The following is a 22,981-nucleotide window of genomic DNA, read 5'->3' as shown; positions in this document are numbered from 1 at the left end:
AATGACAAACACAATAAAGGCAGATATGCTAGTGTAACATAATTGGCTGATTTTATACAGCACTTATTATCTTTTAGTCCACAAGTATATTATTAAATGATAGAGAACATCTAATACAACCATCTCTGCAGAACTAGGAAATAAATTTCTTTTTCTTTTTTTAAGTTTTTATTTGCTTATTCATGAGAGACACAGAGAGACAGAGAGAGAGAGAGAGGCAGAGACACAGGCAGAGGGAGAAGCAGGCTCCATGCAGGGAGCCCGACGTGGGACTCGATTCCGGGTCTCCAGGATCGCGCCCTGGGCTGACGGCGCACTAAAGCCCTGAGCCACCGGGGCTGCCCAGAACTAGGAAATAAATTTTTTTGGGGGGGGGGGGGAATAAATTTCTAAGAAAGAAAAATTTTACAGATTTTTCTCTTCCAAAGCCACGTGGAGGCGCCGGCTCGCCGACTCGCAGGTCCCCAGCTGCAGGACGGGCGGAGCGGGGGCGCCAGGCTGCCCCGCGCTTCTGCGGGGTTCGCGGGCCCCAGCGGCGAGCCCAGGCGTCCAGCCTAAGCTTCGGGGCGGGCAGTCGGGATGGCCCCGCCCCGCGGCCGGGAGAGGGGCGGGGCTCGGGGGCGGAGCGCGACTGTGAGGCAGGGAGTGGGCGGGCCCTGGGGCGTGGGGGCGTGGTCTGGCCGCTGCCGGGGGCGGAGCCCTGGGGCGGGGCGGGGCGGGGCGGGGCGGGGCTCGCGCCGTGCGGCTCCGGCCTTCGGGGCGGGGCCCCGGCCGCCCTGCCGCGCTCCGCCCGCGCTTCGACTCTTCCGGCGCCGCGTTCCATCCCGCGCCTCCACCTTCCGCCCGGCGCCGGCCGTCCGCGGGCCTGTCGCCGCGTTCCGTCGTCGCGCGGCCCTCGCGGCGCCCGAGCCCGCAATGTCGGGCCCCAACGGGGACCTGGGCTTGCCGGTGGAGGCGGGCGCGGAAGGCGAGGACGACGGCTTCGGGGAAGCAGGTGACCCGGGGGGACTACCGAAGCGACCTTTGCTTTCTCAGGGTTGCCCTCCTGGGGATGGGGGCCGGGGCCAGGCGGGGGGCTTGGAGGGGACCGCAGAAGCCTCTCCCCCCTCGCCCCTGGGTGGGTTGCGGCTGCAGGCGCCGGCCCGGGGGCTCAGGGCGAGCACCCGGGAGTGGGTCCCTGGAAACCGCAGCATTGAGGGACTGCGGGCAACCGGCCCCGTTTTACAGTTGGGGAAACTGAGGCCACTTGAGGTTCACTCGCCCTTTAGACATTTGCTCCAGCCAGTCCGTGTCGTCCGTGTGCACACGGAGGCTCCTGGCGGGGGGCGGGGGGCCGTGTTGGCTTAGCCGGAGGGGCTGTCTGGGTGGGCGACAGGCCTGCTGCGTCAGCTTCCCCAGCCACCTTGGCCGGTGCGCCCTGGAGCCTTGGCGCCTGTGACCTGCTTACAGCGCAGCCTGTTGCCTGCACAGCACTGCAGGGGTGGGGTGGGGGGGGGTGGGAATGGAGGTGGAGGGAGAACCATCAGCTCCCCTCTCACCTTGGGAAGCCTCAGTTTCCCCATCTGTAAAACAAGAATAATGAGTAGTATCTCCTGCGTTGCAATGTGTCAGGATTAAATGAAGAAAAAAACAAATGGAAAATAGCTAATAGGTTCGAAGCATACAAATGTTCTTTGGTGAGTGGTTATTATTCTCTTTAGTAAAATAAAGATTGGTTTCTCAAGTGGGAGAGCAGGACTTAGTAAACGTGAGATAAGTATGGAGTCCGCTTTTTGTTTTGTTTGGGTAACAGCTTTATTGAGCTATAATTCACATACTATACAATTTATCCATTTAAATCGTACATGTCAGTGGGTTTTAGGATATTCAGAGTTGTGCATCTATCACAATTTGATCACCCGGGGTCTGCTTTTAATAAAGAGGTAGAGGACCTTCCACAGGGTGGTAAGTGGCAGGCTGGCTGGTTTGCCCTGGGGACTGCAGGTGAACAGCAGCCAGATGTGTGTAAGTAAGCCTGCAGTGGGAGCAATCGGGAAAAGCCGCTCACGTGTCACACTGAGGGGATGCTAGCAGATTCACAGGACTTAGTGCAGTGGGGAGGTGGCTGTCCCAGGCAGAAGGCAAAGGCTTAACACTGGGAAGTGCCCTTGGCACAGATAAAGCCTGGCCCCAGTGGTGTGGAGACACCACCCGCCTCCCCCATTCTGCACACAGAATGTGAGTGTTGATAGTAATGACCATTTACTAAGTACTTGCTGTGGCCAGACCCTGTCTGAGTTCTTAATATACTGGAATCCTTACAACATCCCAGGCCTCATTGCCTTCCCAAAAGATCCAGTAACTTGCTGGGGTGGAGCAGAGGCTGGGACCAAAACCCAAGTGCCCCTGCTCCTTCTGAATCTTGGCTATGCCACCAACCAGCTGGAGGATCCTGGGTGGGTCCCTTCCTTCTTGGGCCTCTGTTCCCATCTGTACCACAAGGGGGTTGGACTCTAATATCCAGCAGGGACTTGCCAAGACTGTCCTTGGAGAGGTGTGCCAGCTCTGGGCGGTGGTGCTCTTCCCCCAGAATGCAGACACACTTGCACGCATATCCCAGATACACTCCTCCAGCCCTGACTTTTTCCAAACACTGCCAGCCACTTCCCCTTTGTCCCAGACTGGCAGCTGAGTATATCTGAGTCATGGGCTGGCTCAGAACTGGGTCCGCAGTGGGCATGGGCCCAGACCTTGGATCCTAAGGGACACTGTGCTGCTGAGAGGCAGGTCAGGAGTGGCCATGGAGGAGGGAGTGATGGTTTCTGGTGGAGACCAGGGAAGGCTTCTTAGAAGAGGAGGCGTTTTTGAGCTGGTCCTTGAATAGCTGTTGTGGTTGAGGCATTCTGAGTGGCAGAGACAGGTGAGCAAATGCAGAAAGGCTAGAAAGTCAGAGGCTTCATTCACTCATCCATGCATCTATCCATTCATTCAACTAGTGCTTATGTGACAGTGAAGGCATCGGGGAGAGCAGTGAACACAAGAACATTCCCCGTCTCATGAGCTCTGTAGTCTGGTGGGGGAGACAGAGCAGCACACACTCACATCAGACAAGCCAGAGGTTGTGGAGGTGTGTGGAGGGCAAGGGGATCGGGACTAGAAGGGTGATCCCATCTGGGGCATTGGGAAAGCTCCCTGTGGCAGCATCCACGCTGAGACTAGAAGGATGAGAGGGGAAGGAAGAACGCATTGCAGGCAGAGGCAACAGCATGTTCAGGGGACCAGAGGTGGGCAGAGGTGGGTGACAAGAAAGGAAAGGGAGTGGAAGGTGGGGCTGGAGGGGGTGGGGCCTGGGAATCTAGGTGGTGCTTTTTCCTCAGGGCAAGGGGAGCTTCAGAGGAGCTGGAGAGTAGGGCCTGCAGGGGGACAGAGGTGGGCTCTGGCCTCTAGGTGGGCTTGAAGGTGGGCTCTGGCCTCTAGGCAGCTGATGAGGGAAGTAGAGAGGAGACTAGGCACCTGGTAGGCATCCTGGTAGGATACTGCCTGGCTGACCTCCCCCTGACTACCCTAATCCTAGAAACAAGGTATTATTTCTCCAAAGCCTTTCACTTGTGGTATCCACCCATTTTCTTTCTTTCTTTTTCTTTTTCTTTTTTTTTTCCACCCATTTTCCAGATGGTGACACAGAGGGTCAGAAAGGAGTACAGACTTGGCCAAAGCCCTTTTGTCTCACTGGAGAACAGTGTGGGGGAGGGTATCTGTGAACCCTGAGGAGACATGGGACCTTGGCTCTCTTTTCCTTTCCTCCCAGAATATGCTGCCATCAACTCCATGTTGGACCAGATCAACTCCTGTCTAGACCACCTAGAGGAGAAGAATGACCACCTCCATGCCCGCCTCCAGGAGCTGCTTGAGTCCAACCGGCAGACACGCCTTGAGTTCCAGCAGCAGCTTGGGGAGGCCCCTCCTGATGCCAGTCCTTAGGTTTTGGGAGCTCCCAGCCAGCTCCAACCCTGCCTCCCTGGGCTAGGCTCTGGCCTAGGCACTCACCACCTGGCTTCAACACCTGCTCAGGGGCTGGCCTACAGGTCCCCCAGTGGGTCTGCCTGCCTTGGACACCCTTCTGGTACTCCCCTTGGCATGCCTGGGCCAGCCCCCAACATCCGACATCCCCTCCTGGGGTCAGGTGTGGGCCCTCGACCCACCCACCTTGCCTGCCTGCCCAGTTCTGGGGCACTCTTCACTCTGCCCAGGCCTTGAGCGTCCACATTAAACGGGTCTCCAACACCACTGTGCCTCTCCTCTGTATCCTGGACTGAGGACCCCACTGGCCACCAGAGGGGAATAGGGCAGTGGGGGCATTCTAGGCACTGATCATGTGCTGGCAATCATGGGCCTGCTGATAGGGGTTCTCAGCCTTCTTGTATTTCTGGACACACAAGAAAAAGGTGAGGCAGGGCTTCCTCCGCGCCCGGTGCCATCCTGGACAGCAGGTGATTGCCCAGCCCAGCCAAGAGCATCGGATGTGCTATGTGACCCTGTAGACACACTCAGCTTCTCTGGGTCCTAGGGCCTTTTTTCTTTAAGACAGGCAATACATATTCATGCTGTGTAACCTTGGGCATCATCCTCTTGCTCCTGGCCTCAGTCCTCCTAGTTGGCCAATAACAGGGTTGGTCAGGTTGTCTACCTCTAAGGGTTTTTTCAGATGGGGGAAATACCAGAACCAAAGAACCAACTCCTGGGCCCCATTTGCTGCTGATTCTTCTTTGGGTTGCCTGACAAGAAGGGCGGGCCCCTGCTATTGAACCACAGACTCAGAACCAGAGGTCAGGGAGGCCCCCCACTCCTGCCTTTCAGCTTCCATGGGGTCCAAATGGAGAGAGGCCAGCGGAGGGGCCCAGAGGTCTGGCCTAGGGCAAATCCTGGTCACTCACCAGATATATGGCCTCCAGCAAGTAAGTCACTTGATCTTACTAGGCCTCAGTTTCTCCACCTATAATTTGGGGATCATAATAAGACCTGCTCCCTAGGGTCCCTGTGAGGATTAAATGAGATCTGGTTGAAGGTAAAGGTTTTCCTAGCCCTGATCACCCCATTAAGAGGGAAACAGGCTATGAGAGAGCACCTTGTGACCCCACAAGCCCTGTTTAGGGAGCCGGCCTATGGCCTTCCAGCTCAGCCACCACACCATGCCTAAAGAGGGTGGGTGCTGGCTGAGAGCTGGCTGGGGTACTCCCTCCCGCCGTCCACCCAGACAGAAGGGCTGGTGGGCATTATGTGGCCAAACTACCTTCTTTTATTTGATTTTCAGTAAAAACACCAACCACATCAGAATTTCCACACAGACTCTAAAAAGCATAGCAGACCTAGACCCAAACAGGGTGGGCAGGAGGCATGCCCTCTATCAAGTTTTGAGGCGGGTTGAGCGCCGGGGAAGTGGGGGCGAAGGGGGTTGGGCTGTCACCTTGCTGGGGGTTTTAGCTGTATCCTGGCTGCAGGGCTGGCTGGGTGCACGGCCACCAGAAGTGAACAGAGCAGTCAAAGCGTTCCGGGCGTTGATCGCACACCGGCGGCTCACGGGCCTGCTGGTAGGGCTGGGGTTCTTGGCCTTCTTGTATTTCTGGACACAGAAGGTGCAGATGAGGCAGGGCTTCCTCCCCACCTGGTAACACGCCCTGCTGGCAGCTGCCTCCCCGGCTTGACTGAGACTGCATTGGGCATGCCATGTGACCTTATATGTGTGTGTGACCCTTGTGATACACTCAGCCTCCTGGGGCCTGGCCCACATCACAGAACAATAGCAGAAAGGGCTGGGCCCCACCCCTGCTCAGATTCCCTCTGCGGGGAGGCCCTCTTGTTGGGGGGTGTGCCCATGGGCTGAGGCTAGGCACAAGGATGGGGGGGTGGGGGTGCTGGCTGCTGGCTGCACTCATCAGCTAGGATGGGTGAGTGGGGCAGGAGGCCCAGCTCACCTGCAGGTTCTCGAAGTGGGCCAAGGACTTGCAGTGGGAGAGCTGTGCTCCCGAGTTGCTGTGGTAGAACTTGTGGCAGATGCGGCAAATGTACCCCATTACGGGCACCAGGAAGTCCACGCCTGTGGGGTTGCAGAGTTTGTGCACCCATCCCCATGCCAACCTGGCATCCCACTCTCTCTAGGAGCCCATTTGCTCACTCGGCCTCCAGGTAGGAGAGAAGAGGACAAGGGGAGAGGCTGCCCGGCCATGATGCTGTGGCTGGGCCCTGGGGGCTGGGCCCGAGGACCTCTGCTTCTGCAGGTGGGGTCAGGGCTAGGGTCTTACCGTATGCGGTGTTTGGGTTATAGGTCTCTGAGCCTTTCCACTCCTCTATGGATATATCTCTGGACCTCACCTGAAAATACACAAGTGTGGGCCTTGGTTCTAAGGTTCCCCCAAACTCCTCCCAGATGCAGGTGGGGCCTGCTTGGGGCTGAAGGCCACCCTTGCACCCCACCACCCACAGCCCATCCACAATGGCCCCTTTGGCTGCCCCTCACCACTCTGGACTGCAATGGGCAAGCCCCAGGAGGGCAGGGGCTTGATCCCCACATATCCCCACAGCTAGCACAGTGCCTGGCTCAGAGCAGCTGCTTTTCATTTCTTTTTTTGTTTGTTTGTTTGTTTAATTTATTTATTTATTTTTATTTATGATAGGCACGCAGTGTGAGAGAGAGAGAGAGAGGCAGAGACACAGGCAGAGGGAGAAGCAGGCTCCATGCACCGGGAGCCCGACGTGGGATTCGATCCCGGGTCTCCAGGATCGCGCCCTGGGCCAAAGGCAGGTGCCAAACCGCTGCGCCACCCAGGGATCCCTGCTTTTCATTTCTTAAACGAAAAGAATCCAAGCTCCTCCAGCTCCTCGCTCATTGGAGGCAGTAGAGCTGGGACCTTATGAGCACAGGCTTTGGAGTCACATCCTGGCACCCAAGTTGGTGAGATTCAGCCAGGAAAGTGCTTGGTACACTCCTGGTGTATAACAAACGCTCAAAAGGTGTTGACTGGAGCAGCCCCAGTGGCTTAGCCGTTAAGTGCTGCCTTCAGCCCTGGGTGTGATCCTGGAGACCCGGGATGGAGTCCCACGTCAGGCTCCCTGCATGGCGCCTGCTTCTCCCTCTGCCTGTGTCTCTGCCTCTCTTGCTCTCTCTCTGTGTGTCTCTAATAAAAAAATAAAATCTTAAAAAAAAAAAAAAAAGTGTTGACTGCTACTATCTTCATCATCCTCATCTGGCACTGACTGTTCCTGTGTACCCCACATAGCTACCCCCAAGCCCTTATTGGCCTAAGAAGCCCTTTCCCTTCCTTGACATCAAAATTTCAGCCAGGTTTCGAGGCTCTCACATGTTGCTGGCCGTCCTGCCATCCTCATGATGTGCATTTACACTTGGTCATATGGGATACAATCCTATTCATACTAAATCATGTCATGCATTTGTGCCTACAAATGCTAGCACAGTGCCCCCTGACCCCAAAGAGATGGGGTGAGGTCCCTCTGAGCTGGGAGTCCAGCCTCCAGTCTGCCTCCCACACCCCTTCTGCCCCCAAGCACCTGCTTGCAGAATTCCTCCTCAACCTCGATCTCTTCTTCATCCTCCTCCTCCTCCTCCTCTTCATCACCCTCAAAGCAGCCCACGGCATCCACTGTGATGAAGTGGTCCTCATCTTGACCGGCTATCTCCTTCTCGAGTGTCTTCAGCTGCCCAGGGGAGTGGGCCAGGGCTCAGGTCAGCTTTGGGCAGCTGAGGTGCCACCCCACCCACCTCTACCACACCCCTGAGAGTCCCAATCCCTCCAGACGTCTTGGAGTATAGGCTGGGATAAACCTCAATTCACTGTGTGGCCTTGGCCAAGGCTCTGTGCCTCTCTAGGCCTATGTCCTCCAAGGGAGCTGGGTTGGGTTACCTCCTTGGCTTTGTCCTTGTGCCCCTGGGACTTCACGTGCTCCACAAACTTGCGGGGGGTCTTGAAATAGCGGTTGCAAACAGTGCAGAAAGGTCGCAGGGATTGCTTGGCAATCTGTGGAAAGGAGGGCAGGCCAAGTGGGTGGCAGATGGTGTCCCCAGGTGCATCCCAGCTGTGCCCTGACACCTCATATCCCACCTACAGGCCACCACATTTGTAATCAGCTGGCTGTGCTCCACTCCTTTACCAGAATGTGGGCACGTACTCCCCCTGCCCACCCCTTGGGCTATGAGATGGGATGGCAGATGGCAACAGAGGACGGACATAGGGCAGGGAGAGAGAGTGGCTGCCAAGGAGGACCCCCATGAACCCTGTGGCTGACTGGCAGGGTGAGATGGTACCTTGCCTGATTGGACAGATGGAGACACTGAAGCCCTGAGAAGCCATGCTTAGGAGTGAGAGCCTTGCAGAGACAAAGCCTGCCATTTACTGCACCCCCCCAACCGTGGGCTGGGAGACAGCCCCTGTGGGCACCCTCGCAGCTTGCCAGCCCTCATACCTTGTGGTCCTGCGTCCTGCGGTGCTGGATCAGGTCTCCCATGTAGTAGACCTGGCAGGTGTTACACCAGCGCCTCGGCGGGGGCTCTCTGAATGGCGACAATCAAAACAAGTATAGTGTGACACTGCTCTTGTTGGGAAAACAGCCGCTCTCCCAAATGCTCCATAAGTGTAATACAGTACAATGTCAATGGGATGTTTTTTTAGAAACTCATTGTTGAATGGTTCAGAGATGCATCTGGAAGAATGCTTACACCAGGATAATAACCAAGGAAGGCTGGCAGGGGAAGAGATTTTTGGAAGCATTTGGGATACCAGGAGGCCAGCAGGACAGTAACAGCACTGAGCATACCTGGCCTTGGAAAGTCCTCTTTATCCTTCAATGTAGATGCCTGGTCATTCCTGGAGCTGTTCCTGCCCTGCCCTGGACCTACCCCCTCCTATCCCCCACATCCCCTACCACCCTCTGGTGCCCTAAGGGGCCACCACCACAGCATTTGCTACAACGGACAGGGAGGACCCGATCCCATCCCTGCTCCCACTGGACTGTGATGAGCTCTGGGAGGCCAGGACTCTATCCTAGAGCCCTGGGCTGTGCACGGCATCAGCCCCGAGCTTCTGACTGCGTTGCATGAAGGAAGCTTATCTGTAGGACTGCCATGTTCTGTGTGGCCTCGGGGGCCCCAGTCAGGCTTCATAGGAAGACGTCATCAGGAGACGGTTCAGTGAATGTCCTACACCTAAAGCCTGTTCGCAGGATGGGCTACATTCTTCGACTTTTCTTTTCTTTTTTTTTTTTTTTAATTTTTATTTATTTATGATAGTCACAGAGAGAGAGAGAGAGGCAGAGACACAGGCAGAGGGAGAAGCAGGCTCCATGCACCGGGAGCCGGACGTGGGATTCGATCCCGGGTCTCCAGGATCGCGCCCTGGGCCAAAGGCAGGCGCCAAACCGCTGAGCCACCTAGGGATCCCTCGACTTTTCTTTTGTCACAAGATCTGTCTTTGCACAACTGAGCTTCCATAGTCTCATGAACTACCTCGTATTGCCCTATTTGTGAGCTGTTCCATCAAGCAGACAAACCTGATCTAACTAATCCCACAGGTATGGAGATTTTAGACAGCATCCAATTAAAATTTTTTATCATTGGGGATCCCTGGGTGGCGCAGCGGTTTGGCGCCTGCCTTTGGCCCAGGGCGCGATCCTGGAGACCCGGGATCGAATCCCACGTCGGGCTCCCGGTGCATGGAGCCTGCTTCTCCCTCTGCCTGTGTCTCTGCCTCTCTCTCTCTCTGTGACTATCATAAATAAATAAAAAATTAAAAAAAAAATAAAATAAAATAAAATTTTTTATCATAATGTTACTCTGTAAGGAACATCCTTGGGAGTCATCTTTCTTCTGTATTTATGATCTCTTCACCTAAGTGTAATTCCTAGGTCCTTGAGCAGGGGGAGGCTTAAAGCTCAAGAACGTGCTACACCACCATGTCACAAAGTTCTTCTCAAAGTGAGAACCACCTAAGAGAGACACTGCTGCCTCTGGAGGGAGCACTCCATTACCCAGGCCACCCAGGCCATGCAAGCAGGGAGCTCCAAGCTGTGACCCTCTGTGAGCACACAGGCAGAGTCCCCACCCCACTGCCTCCAGGCCCGTCCAGCCCCATGAAGGGGTTTGATTCAGCCTCCCTAGGCTCTGCTTCGTTCTGATTCCAAACTAGCTGCTAGCATTCTAAAGTTGGGAGATTGCACATCAAAGCTGTTTCTATATTCTCCAGAACAATTAGGAGACCTGATGCTGAGGGGCAGCTATCCTGTAAGATGGAGCCCATGCCCCCCAGCACAGCCCAAGGCAGTGCCAACCTGCTTCTCCCCTCCCTGTAGGCACCTGTGACTGCTGGTGAAAGGTCTTCCAGCTTCCATCAGCACCCCTAGCCCAAGAGCTAGTCCTGGACTCCAGGAGGGTCATAAATAGGATCAATGAAGCCCCTATGACAATGAAAGGGGGAAATACAGGGTAGCTGTAATATCAGGCCATAAGATCCAGCCCCCTGATTGGAGTTAACACATATGCCAGGGAAGTAGGGGTCTGTGCCACAAACCACTTCCTTCCCATGTGGGTAGTCACACTGTTCCTGCCTCGATGGAACCTTAAGAGACTATCTAGTTCATGAATTCTTGCACTTCACCAAGCCGTTTTACAGATGAGGAAAACTGAGGTCCAAAGGTATAAACAGTTAGTGGTGTAAAGAGGCCTCTGGCAGAAAGCAACACTTGACCCAAAGGCAGACCTTGCAGATGTTGGACTCAGGGCCCCTTTCAGCTTTTGCCTGGCCCACGAGACTGTCTACCCCCCAGTACGATGCCTCAGAGATCCCCCCACTCACTCATCCTCTCTCTCCAGGACATCCCGGGGCACGGGCAGCAGGGACAGGAGGCAGGCTTGGCTCATGTGCTGGATCTCCCCGAGCCGCTGCTGGTGCTGGGCTCCCGACATGTGGTCCTGGAACTCCTGCAGCGGGATGAAGAGTGAGCCCCAGAACAGTGGGCGAGCACAGGGCCCAGAGGACAGGCCTGCAGCTTCATGGTCACCCCACTGCCGCTGAGGCCATGCTTCTTACAGCCCTCTGGGGGCCAGTGAGCACACAGCAGCCAGAGCTTCTGCTGCTCCTCCTGGACACTGTGTGGGCTCCTCAGGGACAAGGACATGACCTCCAGACCCCACGGCTATGCTCAGGATGACACAGGCAGCAACAGCAAATGGTCATAATATTAGGAGCATAACGCTGTTGGTAAGGCTACACTCGCTCTGGGCTGGGCCTAGGGGCTCGTGATTTCAATGTCAAGTCACTGAATCGTCAGAACCTCCCAGCAAGGTGGGTTCTAAATGTTTCTTCATCTGATGCATGAGGAAACAGAGGCATAAGGAGTGGAACTCGCCATCTGGCTTCTACACACCTAGTCAGGGCTGAATTAGACCTGTCTGCTGGACTCTAAGATCCTAACTTCTTGGCTAGCCAGGAAATGTTTTCAGAACAGATGCATGCATGGCTTTCATGAATGGTGCTCACAGGGCCCTCAGGGCCACTAAGGCACGGCAGCCAGGCCCGGGACACACCCTGTAGACACCCCCACTCTGCCCACTGGACTCCCCTTCCCGGGACCTGGCCGGCAGTACCTGCTGACTGCTACAGTTGGCCTTACAGAGGTAGCAGAAGAACTGGAGGGTCTGCTTAGAGGGTGTGCTGGCAGTGGCAGGGGTGGCAGATGTGGATTCGCCAACGCGAGGCACGGGTGTGAGGGGGACAGTGCTGAAGGCCCGGCTGTCACTGCTCTGCAGGATGGTGACCTTCAGGGAGCCCCCGGCACCCCACACCTGCAGCAGAGGCAGGGGCAGAGCTACCACCAGCTGGTACCTATGGTCGGCCAGCCCCTGTGCCAAGCATCCGGAAGCAGCATCTCACCAGACCCTCCCAACAGCCCCCTTCGCAGATGGGGAAACTGAGGTGCCGAGCTGGTAGCTGACTGCCCAGGCTCACAGAGCTAGGGTGTACTACAGCCAGGACTCAAGCCTAAGCCCACCCAACTGTAAAGACCACCCCATCCCATCCTCCCGTGACAGATGGAGAAACCGAGGTACAAAGAAGGGGGTGAGTTTGACCACAGTTGCACTATGAGATAGAGCTGGAACCTGAACTGCATGCACAGGCTTTTGCTCTGTGCTTTACCCCTAGAACACTTTACCTCGGGAGGGGACCAAGGCTATAGTCTGGGGATGAACAGGTTGGAAGGGACATGTCACCAAAAGCACCTCTGATTCTTCAGAGCAAAGGTGTGTGAAGGCAACACAGCAATGGTCAAACCCAGTCTGCTCTGCCGACGGGCCCCAGTGGTGGGGGGGGTGGGGGTGGGGCACACAAGGGGGCCTAGGGGTGGGGGCGGGAAGGCCATCCCACCACTGGGCCCCACAGTACCCGTGCAGTCCCAGGAGCATGTCTACCCACCCCTAGCATCTCTCTTGCCCTTTTTTCACATTCTCCCACATCCAGGCCACTGGTCAACTCGTCCTGACTCTCCATGCTGTCCTGGGCGCCCTCTGGCTCTGGCGAGGCCTCCTCCAGGCCTGAAATGAAAGATGGGTCCATCTCCCACCAGGGTCCAGAGGGACCTGGGTGGGCTGATAGCCACCTTCTCTCCCCACAGCCAGGATCCTGAAGCCTTTGGTGGGGACAGCCCCGAACCATGGTCAGGACTAGGACAGCACCAGGGGGAGGATCAAAGGGTCCTGGCAGAGCTGTCCCATCCCCAGGCAACCGGGAACCAGTGTTCACTGACCAGCTCCACTATCTCCCTTATCAGGAGGCGTCTCCAGCTCTGTGGAATGAACCTGGAACCGGGGCTTGCTCCAATGCTGGTACTGACACCTGTAGCGGGGCCTGAGGCTGTCCCTCAGTGGGGTCAGGTGCCTGCACTGGCAGCTGCCCTGGAGGTTGTCTCAGTGGCTGCTCCGGAGGCTGGACCTGAGGATACGTCTGCGTCTGTGCCTGCTTCTGCAGCTGTGGCTGCTTCTGCACCAGGGGCTGGGAATGTGCCTGTGGCTGCACCTGTTTTTGCGGCTCTGCCTCCTTCAGCACCTGCCGCGGCCCCACATGGTCTGGAGAGGTCTGTGTCTGCACCTGCTTCTGCAGGAGGCGCTGCACTGGCATGTCCACGGGAGGCACCTGTGGCGGCGTCTGCGGCTGCACCTGGGCCTGGATCTGCAGAACCCGGGGCTGGAATCGTGGCAGAACTCGGGCTTCTGGCAGCTCAGGCAGCAGCTCGGGTGTCTGTGTCTGCTTCGGGGCTGTGGTGCGGGCCTGCGGCTGCCCCGGAAGCCCCTTCTCCGTGGGCAACTCTGAGCTAGGAAGGATCCAAAGATATCTTCCAGTATCTCCCCGTTGGCCCCAGGGGCTCCTCAAAAAGGGCCAAGACCCAGTTCCGTCCTAGTTTTAGCACGTACAAGCTGGGCATTGGGGCAAGCCCCCGCAGCTCTGCCAGCCCCAGTGTACCTAAATAAGTTGGGAGGATCACTCACCCACCACCTCCCACATCTGCTAATATGTATCCAAGGCCCTGTAAAGTCTCCCATCCTCTGCCCATTCTGAGGTCCCAGATGCACATGTTCACCTTTCTGACCCACCCACCTAGCCTGCCTCCAGGTGGCTCAGTGCCAGAGAAAACATTGGAGACTCTCCGGTTGGAGACTCCAGTGAGATGCAGAATTGGGTCTGACCTTCCTTCAAGCCAGACATCAAGGCCCTTTCCTTACTCCAGCTCCGTGAAGGGTCCCGACCCCACCTACACCCACGCCCAGCCTTTGCAAGAATGAGAGTACGAGGCACCTGGGCCCTGGGGGGGTTTTCAGCATGGTTTACCTCTTTGACCTCTTAGCTGGTGGCTCAGATGCCTCACAAGACTCGGGAGCAGGTGCTACAGTGTGTTTCTCCTTAGCAATGCCATCTGGGCAGGGTGGGGAATCCTGGTCTGGAATGGAGGGCAGATGAGTGACTGCCGATGCCACGAAGAGTACAAACTAGCTCCGAGAGATGGGGCCTGGGCTCCCCCTCCCTCCAAGGGCCCCGCCTCCCAGGTCTGCCTCCAACACCGACCCTGCACCCACATGCCCCAACCTGTATCCTCTCCAAAGGGCCAGCAGCCTCCCTGTCTTACCTTCTGGTGTGTCTGCTTGGGGCGCGACAGCTTCCTCAGACCCCTCTGGGGGGTCTGACTCATCTTCCACAGGCATTGTCTGAGAATAAGAATCCTGCTTCCTTTCAGAAACTAGTTTTGACATCTGCTGCCCAGTTAAGTATAACCTTAAGTATACCTTGGCCCAAGAGTAGCTGTGACAGTCTCCTAGGGGATGAAGGGACCTGGGGACTCTGGTGGTCCCAGAGCTGCCCAGAGATGATCCTAAGCACCCCAGGAATCATGTCTAGGCAGGTCCATCCAGCTGCATGGCTGTTAACCCAGATTTGGGGGACACAGAGGGCCCCTCCTGACTCCCCAAGTGACTTCTCCATGAAGCAGCCAGAAGAATCCGTCTAAAATGCAAACCTGATCATGTCTTTTGTCTTTCAGGCTAAAATCCTCCTATGACTCCTCTGACTCTAGAGTACTCCTTCCTCACCCAAGCCCAAAACCACCTCCCCCACCCACCATCCAATTGGACCTCTGTCCCCCCGCCCCCACCCCAAGCCACCTCCTCACTCTCCCCTTCACCCTCTCGGTATCCACACTGGTCTTCTCTCTGGTTCCCCCAAATCCTAGGCCTCTTCCCATCCCAGGCCTTCACCCAGAGCCTCAAAGGCACTTCTTGCAAGAAGCTCTCCTGACCTCAGAATACAGATTCCCAAAGGAATTTGGGCTTCCTCTTTATGGAATATTTCAGTCTTAAATAATTGGCGGGAACATTATTTGCATTAACGTCTCGCCATTGTCACTACCCTCCTCAGCCTAAGACATCCGGGAGGGTCAGGCTAGATGCACCATCTACAACAGAAGCCCCTACAGGACTTAGAGATGTTTGTTAAATAAATGCACGACTCCGGTTGGTCCTGGGCTCCAATTAGCCCCTGCTCCCTCCTCCTAAGCTGAAGGAACCTGCTCCCAGTGGAAACGGGCACCACATCAGCACTCCATGCCCTTCAGAAACGACCTGGCTCTCACCCTGCATGACAGGAGCACTGCTGGCCTGTAAGTCAGGAGGCCTGGGGACTGGGTCTGTCTCGACACCACTCCCTGACCCTCAGTTTACACAGATGTCAAATGAGTGGCAGGAGCACTAGACAAGAAGAACATGTGAAGACAGGCCCAACTGGCAGGCTGGAGGCCGGGACCCCTCTCTGGAGGGAAATGCCTCACCTCCAGGTGTGAGCTGGCCTCAGAACCTGAGAAGGGGGGCGCCAGCCTTGCCCAGAATGCTCCCAGGAGCGTGCTGTGTGTGAGGAGCTGTCAGGACACTCGGGCACAGGACAGTCCCTGAAAGGAAGTTATCCCCAGGCAAATCTCCTCGCTTCTCTCAGCTTATGACAGAGAGAGGCACCTTTCACATACCCACACACCCACACCCACACCCACACCCACACTGGGCAAGGCACAAGGAGCTAGGGGTGCAGCTCCAGAACCTTAGGATGGCAACATGTAGAGTTTAGGGTTTTGTAACATTGTTTTACCCAATTACCTTTCTTTTACTTCCACCTACAACAATTAACTTAGACTTTTTTTTTTTTTTTTAACATTTCAGGTAGTGACATAATGTTTCTTTGTGAAATAAATGTAACCAACAAGAACCTAATTCATTTAAAGCTAGGTGGCTCAGGCTTTTGAGTTCTCCAAACATAGCAAGCCAAATTGAGATATCAGATTTTGAAGACTTGCTACAAAAGAAAAAGGAATGTAAAATGCCCCGACCATTTTTTAAAATATTGAATAAAAGTTGAAATGATAATACATATATATTTTTTACATATTGAGTTAACTAAAATCTGTTAGTAAAATTGATTTCACCAGTTTCTTCAGTTTCTTTTTACTTTGTTGATGTGATGACTAGAGAGAGACATTTAAATTCCGTATATGGCTCATATTTTCTTTCTACAGGGCAGCGTGGATTTACAGAGAACCACCACAGGACACCTAAAACTAATATAGTGTCCTGTGTCGTTTTTATCTCCAGGTGTTTACAAAGAGAGAAATATTAGGTAAATAATGGTACTGGTGGTATCTGGACATGGCAAAAGTCAATGCAAGAATATCTGAAATTTGGGAAACACTAGACAAGGTCAATTTACCCCCCTCTTTTTACAGATGGGGAAACTGAGGACAAAAAGGGATGTGACCTGCCTAAAGGCCAGTGTGAGCCACGTGGGTAGAACTGGGCTGATACCCAGGTATGACCTCCTACCCCATCCCCATCCGCTGTACCCCACTGCCACTCACCTTGCGATTGGGAGTAGTGGATGAGGGAGTGCGGGCCTGTTTCTGGGGAGTCCGCCCTGAAAGGTTGATCTGGGAGGGGTTCATGGGGACCCCGACAGGAGGGGGACCCAGCAAGGATTGCCGAGTTGCCTGGGGAAAAAACTGCTGTAGATTTGGGGTGGTCAGCTGAGGGGGTGTGAGGCTGGGGGCCGTCAGGGTTGGGGTTGCCAGGCCGTAGCCACGGAGGTTACCTGTGGGCAGGAAGAGGGGAGAAGAGGGATTACAATGGGGTCACATGGTAGAGGCCGGGGTCAGGTGTCAGTGCCCCAAAGCATCATGGAAACAACACACAGATGACTTTGACAGGGACATTTCCCACACGACAACAGCCAGAGAAGAGAGATGAGCACCAGAGGCCCACTCCCACCTTAGGCACTGGCGGTGAGGGGACTTTAGGGCTGGTTTTCTGCTCCAGCTGAGGAGAGGGACACTGCTTTTCCCCCTCCAGATGCCTCCCTGGTCAGCCTCCCCTGCAACCTCACTCACCCTCTGGGGTATGCTTTAGGGTACACCTTAAGATATGTGAAAGACCCAGCACAGTACCCATAGGGAGAACCAGCGAGTTGATTGACTGGTCCCTGGAATAAGAAGATACTCTCCCATCCCCCTTCACCCCACCCTCATCAAAAATCTACTGGAGGGATGGTTCAGCAGTTGGGCGGCTGCCTTTGGCTCAGGTCATGACCCCAGGGTCCGGGACTGAGTCCCACATCGGGTTCCTGCAAAGAGCCTGCTTCTCCCTCTGCCTATGTCTCTGCCTTTCTCTCTGTGTCTCTCATGAATAAATAAATAAATCTTAAAAAAAAAAAAAAAATCTACTGGGAACCAGGCACTTGCTAAGCATTTCCCATGCACAACCTCAGTCATTCGACCCAGCATAGCATAGGTATTATGTCTCCACCAATAACAAAACAGGCACAAAGCAGAGGTGCAGCTTGCCCAGGGTCTCTGCTCATTCTGCCTCCACCCCTCTCCACCTGCCTAAATCCTTCCATAGCTCCCTGCTGCTTGGAAAGGAGCCCATTCCTCACCGTGCAGGGGTCTGGCCCTGCCCTCCTCCCAGGCTTCCTTTCTTGCCCATTTCCCCACACATGCATCCACTACACTCCAGCTATATGCTTCTGTGCATCCCTCAACAAGCCTCATTTCTTCCTGCCTCCAGGTCTTTGCATATGCTGTTCCTTCTGCCCCGGCTATTCTGCCCCCCACTATCTCCTGGTCATCCTTCAAATCTCCCTTCAGGTGTTTATCCTCTGAGAGGCCTTCTCAGATCCTCTCTGTGTCTCCAGAGGCCCCAGCTGTTCTAGGACTAGCTGCACAATTTTTTCCTTGTCTGTTTCCCACTGCCCACCACCCAACCACAGTGGGAACTCCTATAAGGGCAGGCACCTCATCTAGCTCCGAGGCCCACTGCTCAGGAAGTATTTGAGCCATAAAAGACAGTTCAAATCCTTGCCCCAAAGCTGGGACAGGAAGCACAGGGGTTGAGGACATGGATCAGAGGACTAGCTCTAACAGCTAGTTCAGGTTCTATAACCAAAGCTCTGTGAGCAAATCAATTCCTCCTTCTTAGCTTCAGTTTCTTCATCTGTACAATGGGATAATAATAGCGCTTGACTCACTGTTTTATGAGGATTCAAGGAGATATACAAGTGTGCCTGGTATACGGTAAGTGTTCAATTAGCATTAACTTAAAACAAATACATGTACATATATGTGCAGAGAGAATGCCAACCGGCTCTTTAAAAAGATCAAGAGATCTAAAAGATCTAAAAGAAAAATGGACAAAGGACATGGACGAGTCACAAAAAGAAATACGAATGTTTAACAGACAAAAAAACTGAACTAGCACTCCAAGAAATGTAAACTAAAACATTAATGATACAGCTTTTTTGCCAACCAAGTTAGTAAATCATATGTATATACATGTATATATAAAAAAGTATATAATACCCAGTGTTGCCGTGGGCATGGTGAGACCGGCACTGTCATACGTGGCTGGTGGCATTGCAAACTGGTCCAGTCCTTTGGGAAAGCAAGTTGGCAATACTTATCAAGAGCCATAAAACATCCATTCCCCCAACCCAGCTATTCTACTTTTGGGAATACATTCTAAGGAAATAGTCTCAAACAGGATATTCATCCCCATGTTATTTAAAACAGAGAAAAAAGAAAAAGAAAATAAAGAAAAAAGAAGCAGCTGAGTTTTGGTACATGAGTGCTTGCTCTCCAGTAGAATACAAACAGCCGTTAAAAAATAACTTTTACGGAGATGCTCAAATCATCTGGTAAATGATCATGCCATTCTATTCCATGAAAAAGAAGTAAGGTTCAGCCTTTCACTTACATGTCAATAACCAACCACAATCATATACAAATTCCCAACTTTGAGCCTAGAAAAAAATGGAGAAAATGCACCAAAACCCTGACAAGTGTTGTTGTTGTTTCCTCTAGGAGGGGAGTCTATAACAATGTGGGTTTCCTTATTCTCTTAAAAAAGTTTTTTTGTTTTCACTTTTCTTTGAAAAGTGTGACTTTTAAAATGAGAAACAAAAAGGGGGAAATACATATGTATATATTGTGGGTCCCTGAGTGTGGTTTTCTCTCTCCACCTATCCATTGATCATTTGTAAATCAACTCACTCCAGGACCTTCCACGCCCATATGGCAGGCCTAAGAGTGACAGCCATCGCATCCTCTGACTTGGCAGTGTACTCTGCTGGATGGCAGGACAGGCTAGTATGTAAGAACACAGCTCTGTAGCCAGACCTGGGCTCTAACTCTCTTTCTAATCCACACCTACTCCCTGTGTGACTGTGAACACATGATTCTTCTCTGAGCCTCAGTTTTTTCATCTATAAAATGGGATCATGAGTGTGTCTCTCAGCTACCCCCAGGGTTATCAGCAGAGTCAAGGAATTGTGTTTGTAAAGGTCTCAGGACAGTGCACTGCCCAGAAGGACCACGCAGCAAGCCACAGCTACCACGTGGGAAGGGCTGGGTCTGCACATGAGCCATAAGTATCTGGAACAGCATCTTTGAAGGAAGAGCTGAGAAGCTGCTCTCCACGTAGGGAAACAGACAAGGACACAAGCTACACAGGGCTAGAGGCACCTACTCAGATATGCAGGGGTCAGAAGGCTCAGGCCTTCATATAGCTGAGTGACCCAGGGCAAGGACTTGGTCCAGACCCAGCTCTGGACCTCGGCTTCCTTATCTGTCGCATGGGATGTGGCAGAGGGTGGTCGGAAGAGATCTTTTCATCCATCATCTCATCTAATCTGAATGAGAACGAGCTATGCTGAGTGTTGCCTGCAGAGCCAGCACCGTGGCCAAGGGCACACCTCTGCAATCAGACCTGCGTCCAGCTGAGACAACTTTGGGACTCCACTTCCTGGAGCCTCAGAATCCTTGTCTGCAAACTAGGACGCCAAGAGTAGCTCCCTCTCAGAGTTGGTGTGTGGACTTGGTGGGATTTAGTGCAAATGGGGATGCTAGGGCACGCCACTAAGAAGTCAGAAGAGGCCTACCTTGCAACTGCTGCAAAAGCAAAGCTCTCTGTAGCACAGACCCGTTGAGGAGGGAGGCAGAGTTGGCACCTTGGAGATTCAGAAGCTGCTGCTGTGTCTGCTGCTGGGGAAGCCCCCTGTGTGTTGGGAGAGGGTATCAGAGGGCTTTGGGAGAGTCAGACCCCCCCCCTTCCTTCACCTCCATTCTCAGCCCCTCTCTACTGCAGAGGAACCTCTTAAGGTGAGAATTAATGGCTTTCAAGACTGAAAAACAGGGATGTCCCTGGGAGAAAGGGCTGGGACGGGGTCTCCACGCCAGGGGCCTGAGTGACAGGGCTGAAACCACCCCCCCTCGGGAGGGTAACTCACCGGCTGACGGCTGCGGCCATGGGCAGCGGGGCTTGCGGTGGAGATTGTTGGAGCAGCTGCTGGAGCTGCAGGAGTTGCTGCTGCTGGAGCTGCTGGAGCTGCTGCTGCTGGTTGAACATGGTGGCTGAAGGAAGGACATGGGGTAAGCCACGACACCTGCCTCTGTGCCCATCCAGGCCCACCCATGGCCTTCAAACACCGGCCCGCTGAGCTTCACGGTCACACCCCAGTCCTGCCAAGAGCCTGCAGCATTTGCACCCTCATGCTTTCAATACCCCTCCTCCCGCCGCTCTCCGCAAATCTTGCCAAAAGTCCCCCCCAACCTGGCCCACCATCTCGACTCCCCTGGCTCGGTCCTTCCAGGGGCGTCAGACCCAAGCGCACCTCCCCCCACCCCCAGCCTTTCTCGCGCCAACACTATGCCAGCCCCTCTCCACACCACACCCCTCCCTCGTGCCTATTTTGCGTCAATAACAGAACCCCAATCTTTCGCTTTGGCCTCGGAACAAAGTGGGAGGCAGGCTTCCGCCCCCCACTCCGCTAACCCCTTCCTCTGCAGATCCAGCCAGCAACCCACGTCAAATCCGGTTACCCCACCTGCCCGCGACGCCCGCAGCCTCCAGCCAGCCGGCCTCTGAGCCTTGCACGCGTCCACCAGGCGCGCGGGGCCCGCGCACCTCGCTTCCCCGAACCCCCCCGCAATCGCCCCGCCCCCACTGGCGAGCGGGCAGGGCGGCCGGAGCTCGCGGTTCCGCGGGGGCTTGGCCACTTAGAACGGCCTGCGGACCCGGCCGCCGCAGCGCCCTCTGGAGGAGCGGAGGACCCGGCGCCGCCCGCCGCCCTGCGCTCGGGTCCCGCTGCGGGGACCGCCCCCGCTTACCCGGCGCCTCGGCTGCGGCGGGCGCGACCGTGGGCTGAGAGGGGGCCGTAGGCAGCGCAGACCCTCCGCCCCGCGTCCTCCGCCCCTGGAACCGGCGGCTCCGAGCCCGAGGTCCGTCTCTCTCCCGGAGGGGTCTGTCGGCTGGCGGGGACATCGCGGGCAACTTCGAGAAGGACCGACCCCAACCGACCTCCCCGCGGCTGCCACTGTCCCGCGATCCGGAGGCCTCGCGCGGGGCTGGGGTGGGAGGGGCCGTGCAGGCGGCCGCTGCACGTTCGAGTACTGGCCCGGCGAGAGGGTGACGGGCACAGCGGGCAGAAGGGGGTGGGGAGGTCCGTCTCCAGGTGCTTCTTCGAGTTGACTCGGGAGGGGGCGAGGAGGGCTGAGTGCAAGGTGAAAACCGCGTTCATCCGGACCCTGAAATTACCCGGCCCTCAAAGACTCTAATTACCCCTCGGCCGCACATCTTGGCGTCCCGGTGCTTGGCCCCCACGTGAGCCTAACAACCCGCGGTTACTAAGTAGCAATCCCTTTCCCTTTTTCTGTTACCTAAACCGGTCCATAAATTTAACCGCCCGGGGCAATCAGCTCCTTCTGCATTAAGCGCAGATTGTGCGCGGCCGCAGCGCGCAGTGGCGCTAGAGGCTCGCAGGTTGGAGGCCGCCCAGCGCGCTCGGCCGCGGAGATGAGTGTCAACCAATCCCTGCAGTCGTGTGACAAGCGCTGCGCTAAAGTTCGGGACCCGCTCCGCTGCAGCTCCGGGCGGCAGCGGCACAGATGCCTAATTCCGCCTGGATCTAGCGGCTCGAAAGTGGCTCGGCGTGGCCACAGCACGAGGCAGGGGCCGGAGTCCTCAGGACGTGGTGCCCTTGGGTGGAAGGGCAGGCTGCACCGTGGGAGCTTGAAGGCCTGGCCTTGGGCTTTATCCCTGAAGGGCAGGGAGCGCTAGGAAAGTCTATGACAACAGCCCATCTCCCGGGATTAGAAAACTCACTCTGGGGGCGCCTAGGGTGACTCAGTGGTTGAACGTCTGCCTTTGGCTCAGGTCATGATCCCGGGGTACTGGACTCTTCTTCTGCCTGGGTCTCTGCTTCTCTCTATGTCTCTCATGAATAAATAATATCTTTTTTAAAAATAGAAAAATAGAAAACTCCCTCTGGTGAGAACCAAGACGGAGCCAAGATCCAAGCCCACTGACACCTTGGTCCCGGTGCTAGCAGAAGTTGAATCCCGACTCCACTACTTTCTGGCTAGGCCACCCAGATGCAGGCAGGAGTCCTCTCTGAGCCGGTTTCTTCCTCTATACAATGAATGCTCCTTCCCTGGGTGGGTGTGAGGATAATATTACATAATGCATAGCGCTGTGTAATGTGTAACGTAGATCTGCATTCAAATTGCTGAAGTAAAAAAACAAAACTAAAAATAATGCTCATGCTGGTGATTCTGTATTAGTTCATCTTTCTGAAAAGCAATCTGTAAATGCTCTATCAAAACTCTTGAGGGACACCTAGGTGGCTCAGTGGTTGAGTGTCTGCCTTTGGCTAAGGGTGTGATCCTGGGGTCGTAGGATAGAGTCCCGCATGGGGCTCCCGGCAAGGAGCCTGCTTCTCCCTCTGCCTATGTCTCTGCCTCTCTCTCTCTCTCTCTCTCTCTCTCTCTGTGTCTCTCATGAATAAATAAATAAAATCTTAAAAAAAAAACAAAACCTCTTGAATGTGCTCTGCCCTTTGACCTGGCAACCCCTCTTGTAGGAAAC

The 22,981-nt window shown here is 54.9% G+C and overlaps 2 protein-coding genes across 2 annotated transcripts; one reads left to right on the top strand and one right to left on the bottom strand.

Annotated features, from left to right (window-relative positions):
* Window positions 1-766: 766 nt before the first annotated feature.
* On the top strand, window positions 767-4,266 carry BBLN (bublin coiled coil protein). Its single transcript, XM_025475301.3, has 2 exons — window positions 767-994; window positions 3,788-4,266. Exons 1-2 carry the CDS (start codon window positions 916-918, stop codon window positions 3,958-3,960), a joined length of 252 nt encoding a protein of 83 aa, XP_025331086.1. The 5' UTR covers window positions 767-915; the 3' UTR covers window positions 3,961-4,266.
* A 986-nt stretch (window positions 4,267-5,252) lies between these two features.
* CIZ1 (CDKN1A interacting zinc finger protein 1) lies at window positions 5,253-21,449 on the bottom strand. Its single transcript, XM_025475293.3, is given in 18 exon segments — window positions 5,253-5,599; window positions 5,952-6,073; window positions 6,279-6,348; window positions 7,543-7,689; window positions 7,896-8,009; window positions 8,455-8,542; window positions 10,839-10,963; window positions 11,630-11,827; window positions 12,456-12,574; window positions 12,787-12,841; window positions 12,843-13,350; window positions 13,866-13,974; window positions 14,161-14,239; window positions 16,429-16,658; window positions 18,421-18,492; window positions 19,998-20,113; window positions 20,346-20,469; window positions 21,226-21,449. Coding segments are annotated over 18 exon segments (2,646 nt in total). The 5' UTR covers window positions 21,380-21,449; the 3' UTR covers window positions 5,253-5,383.
* Between the last annotated feature and the right edge of the window lie 1,532 nt (window positions 21,450-22,981).

Source organism: Canis lupus, chromosome 9 (genome assembly GCF_003254725.2).
Source record: "Canis lupus dingo isolate Sandy chromosome 9, ASM325472v2, whole genome shotgun sequence".
Classification (NCBI taxonomy): domain Eukaryota; kingdom Metazoa; phylum Chordata; class Mammalia; order Carnivora; family Canidae; genus Canis; species Canis lupus.
Note: the sequence above shows the minus strand (reverse complement) of the source record. Positions and strands in the feature narration are given on the sequence as shown.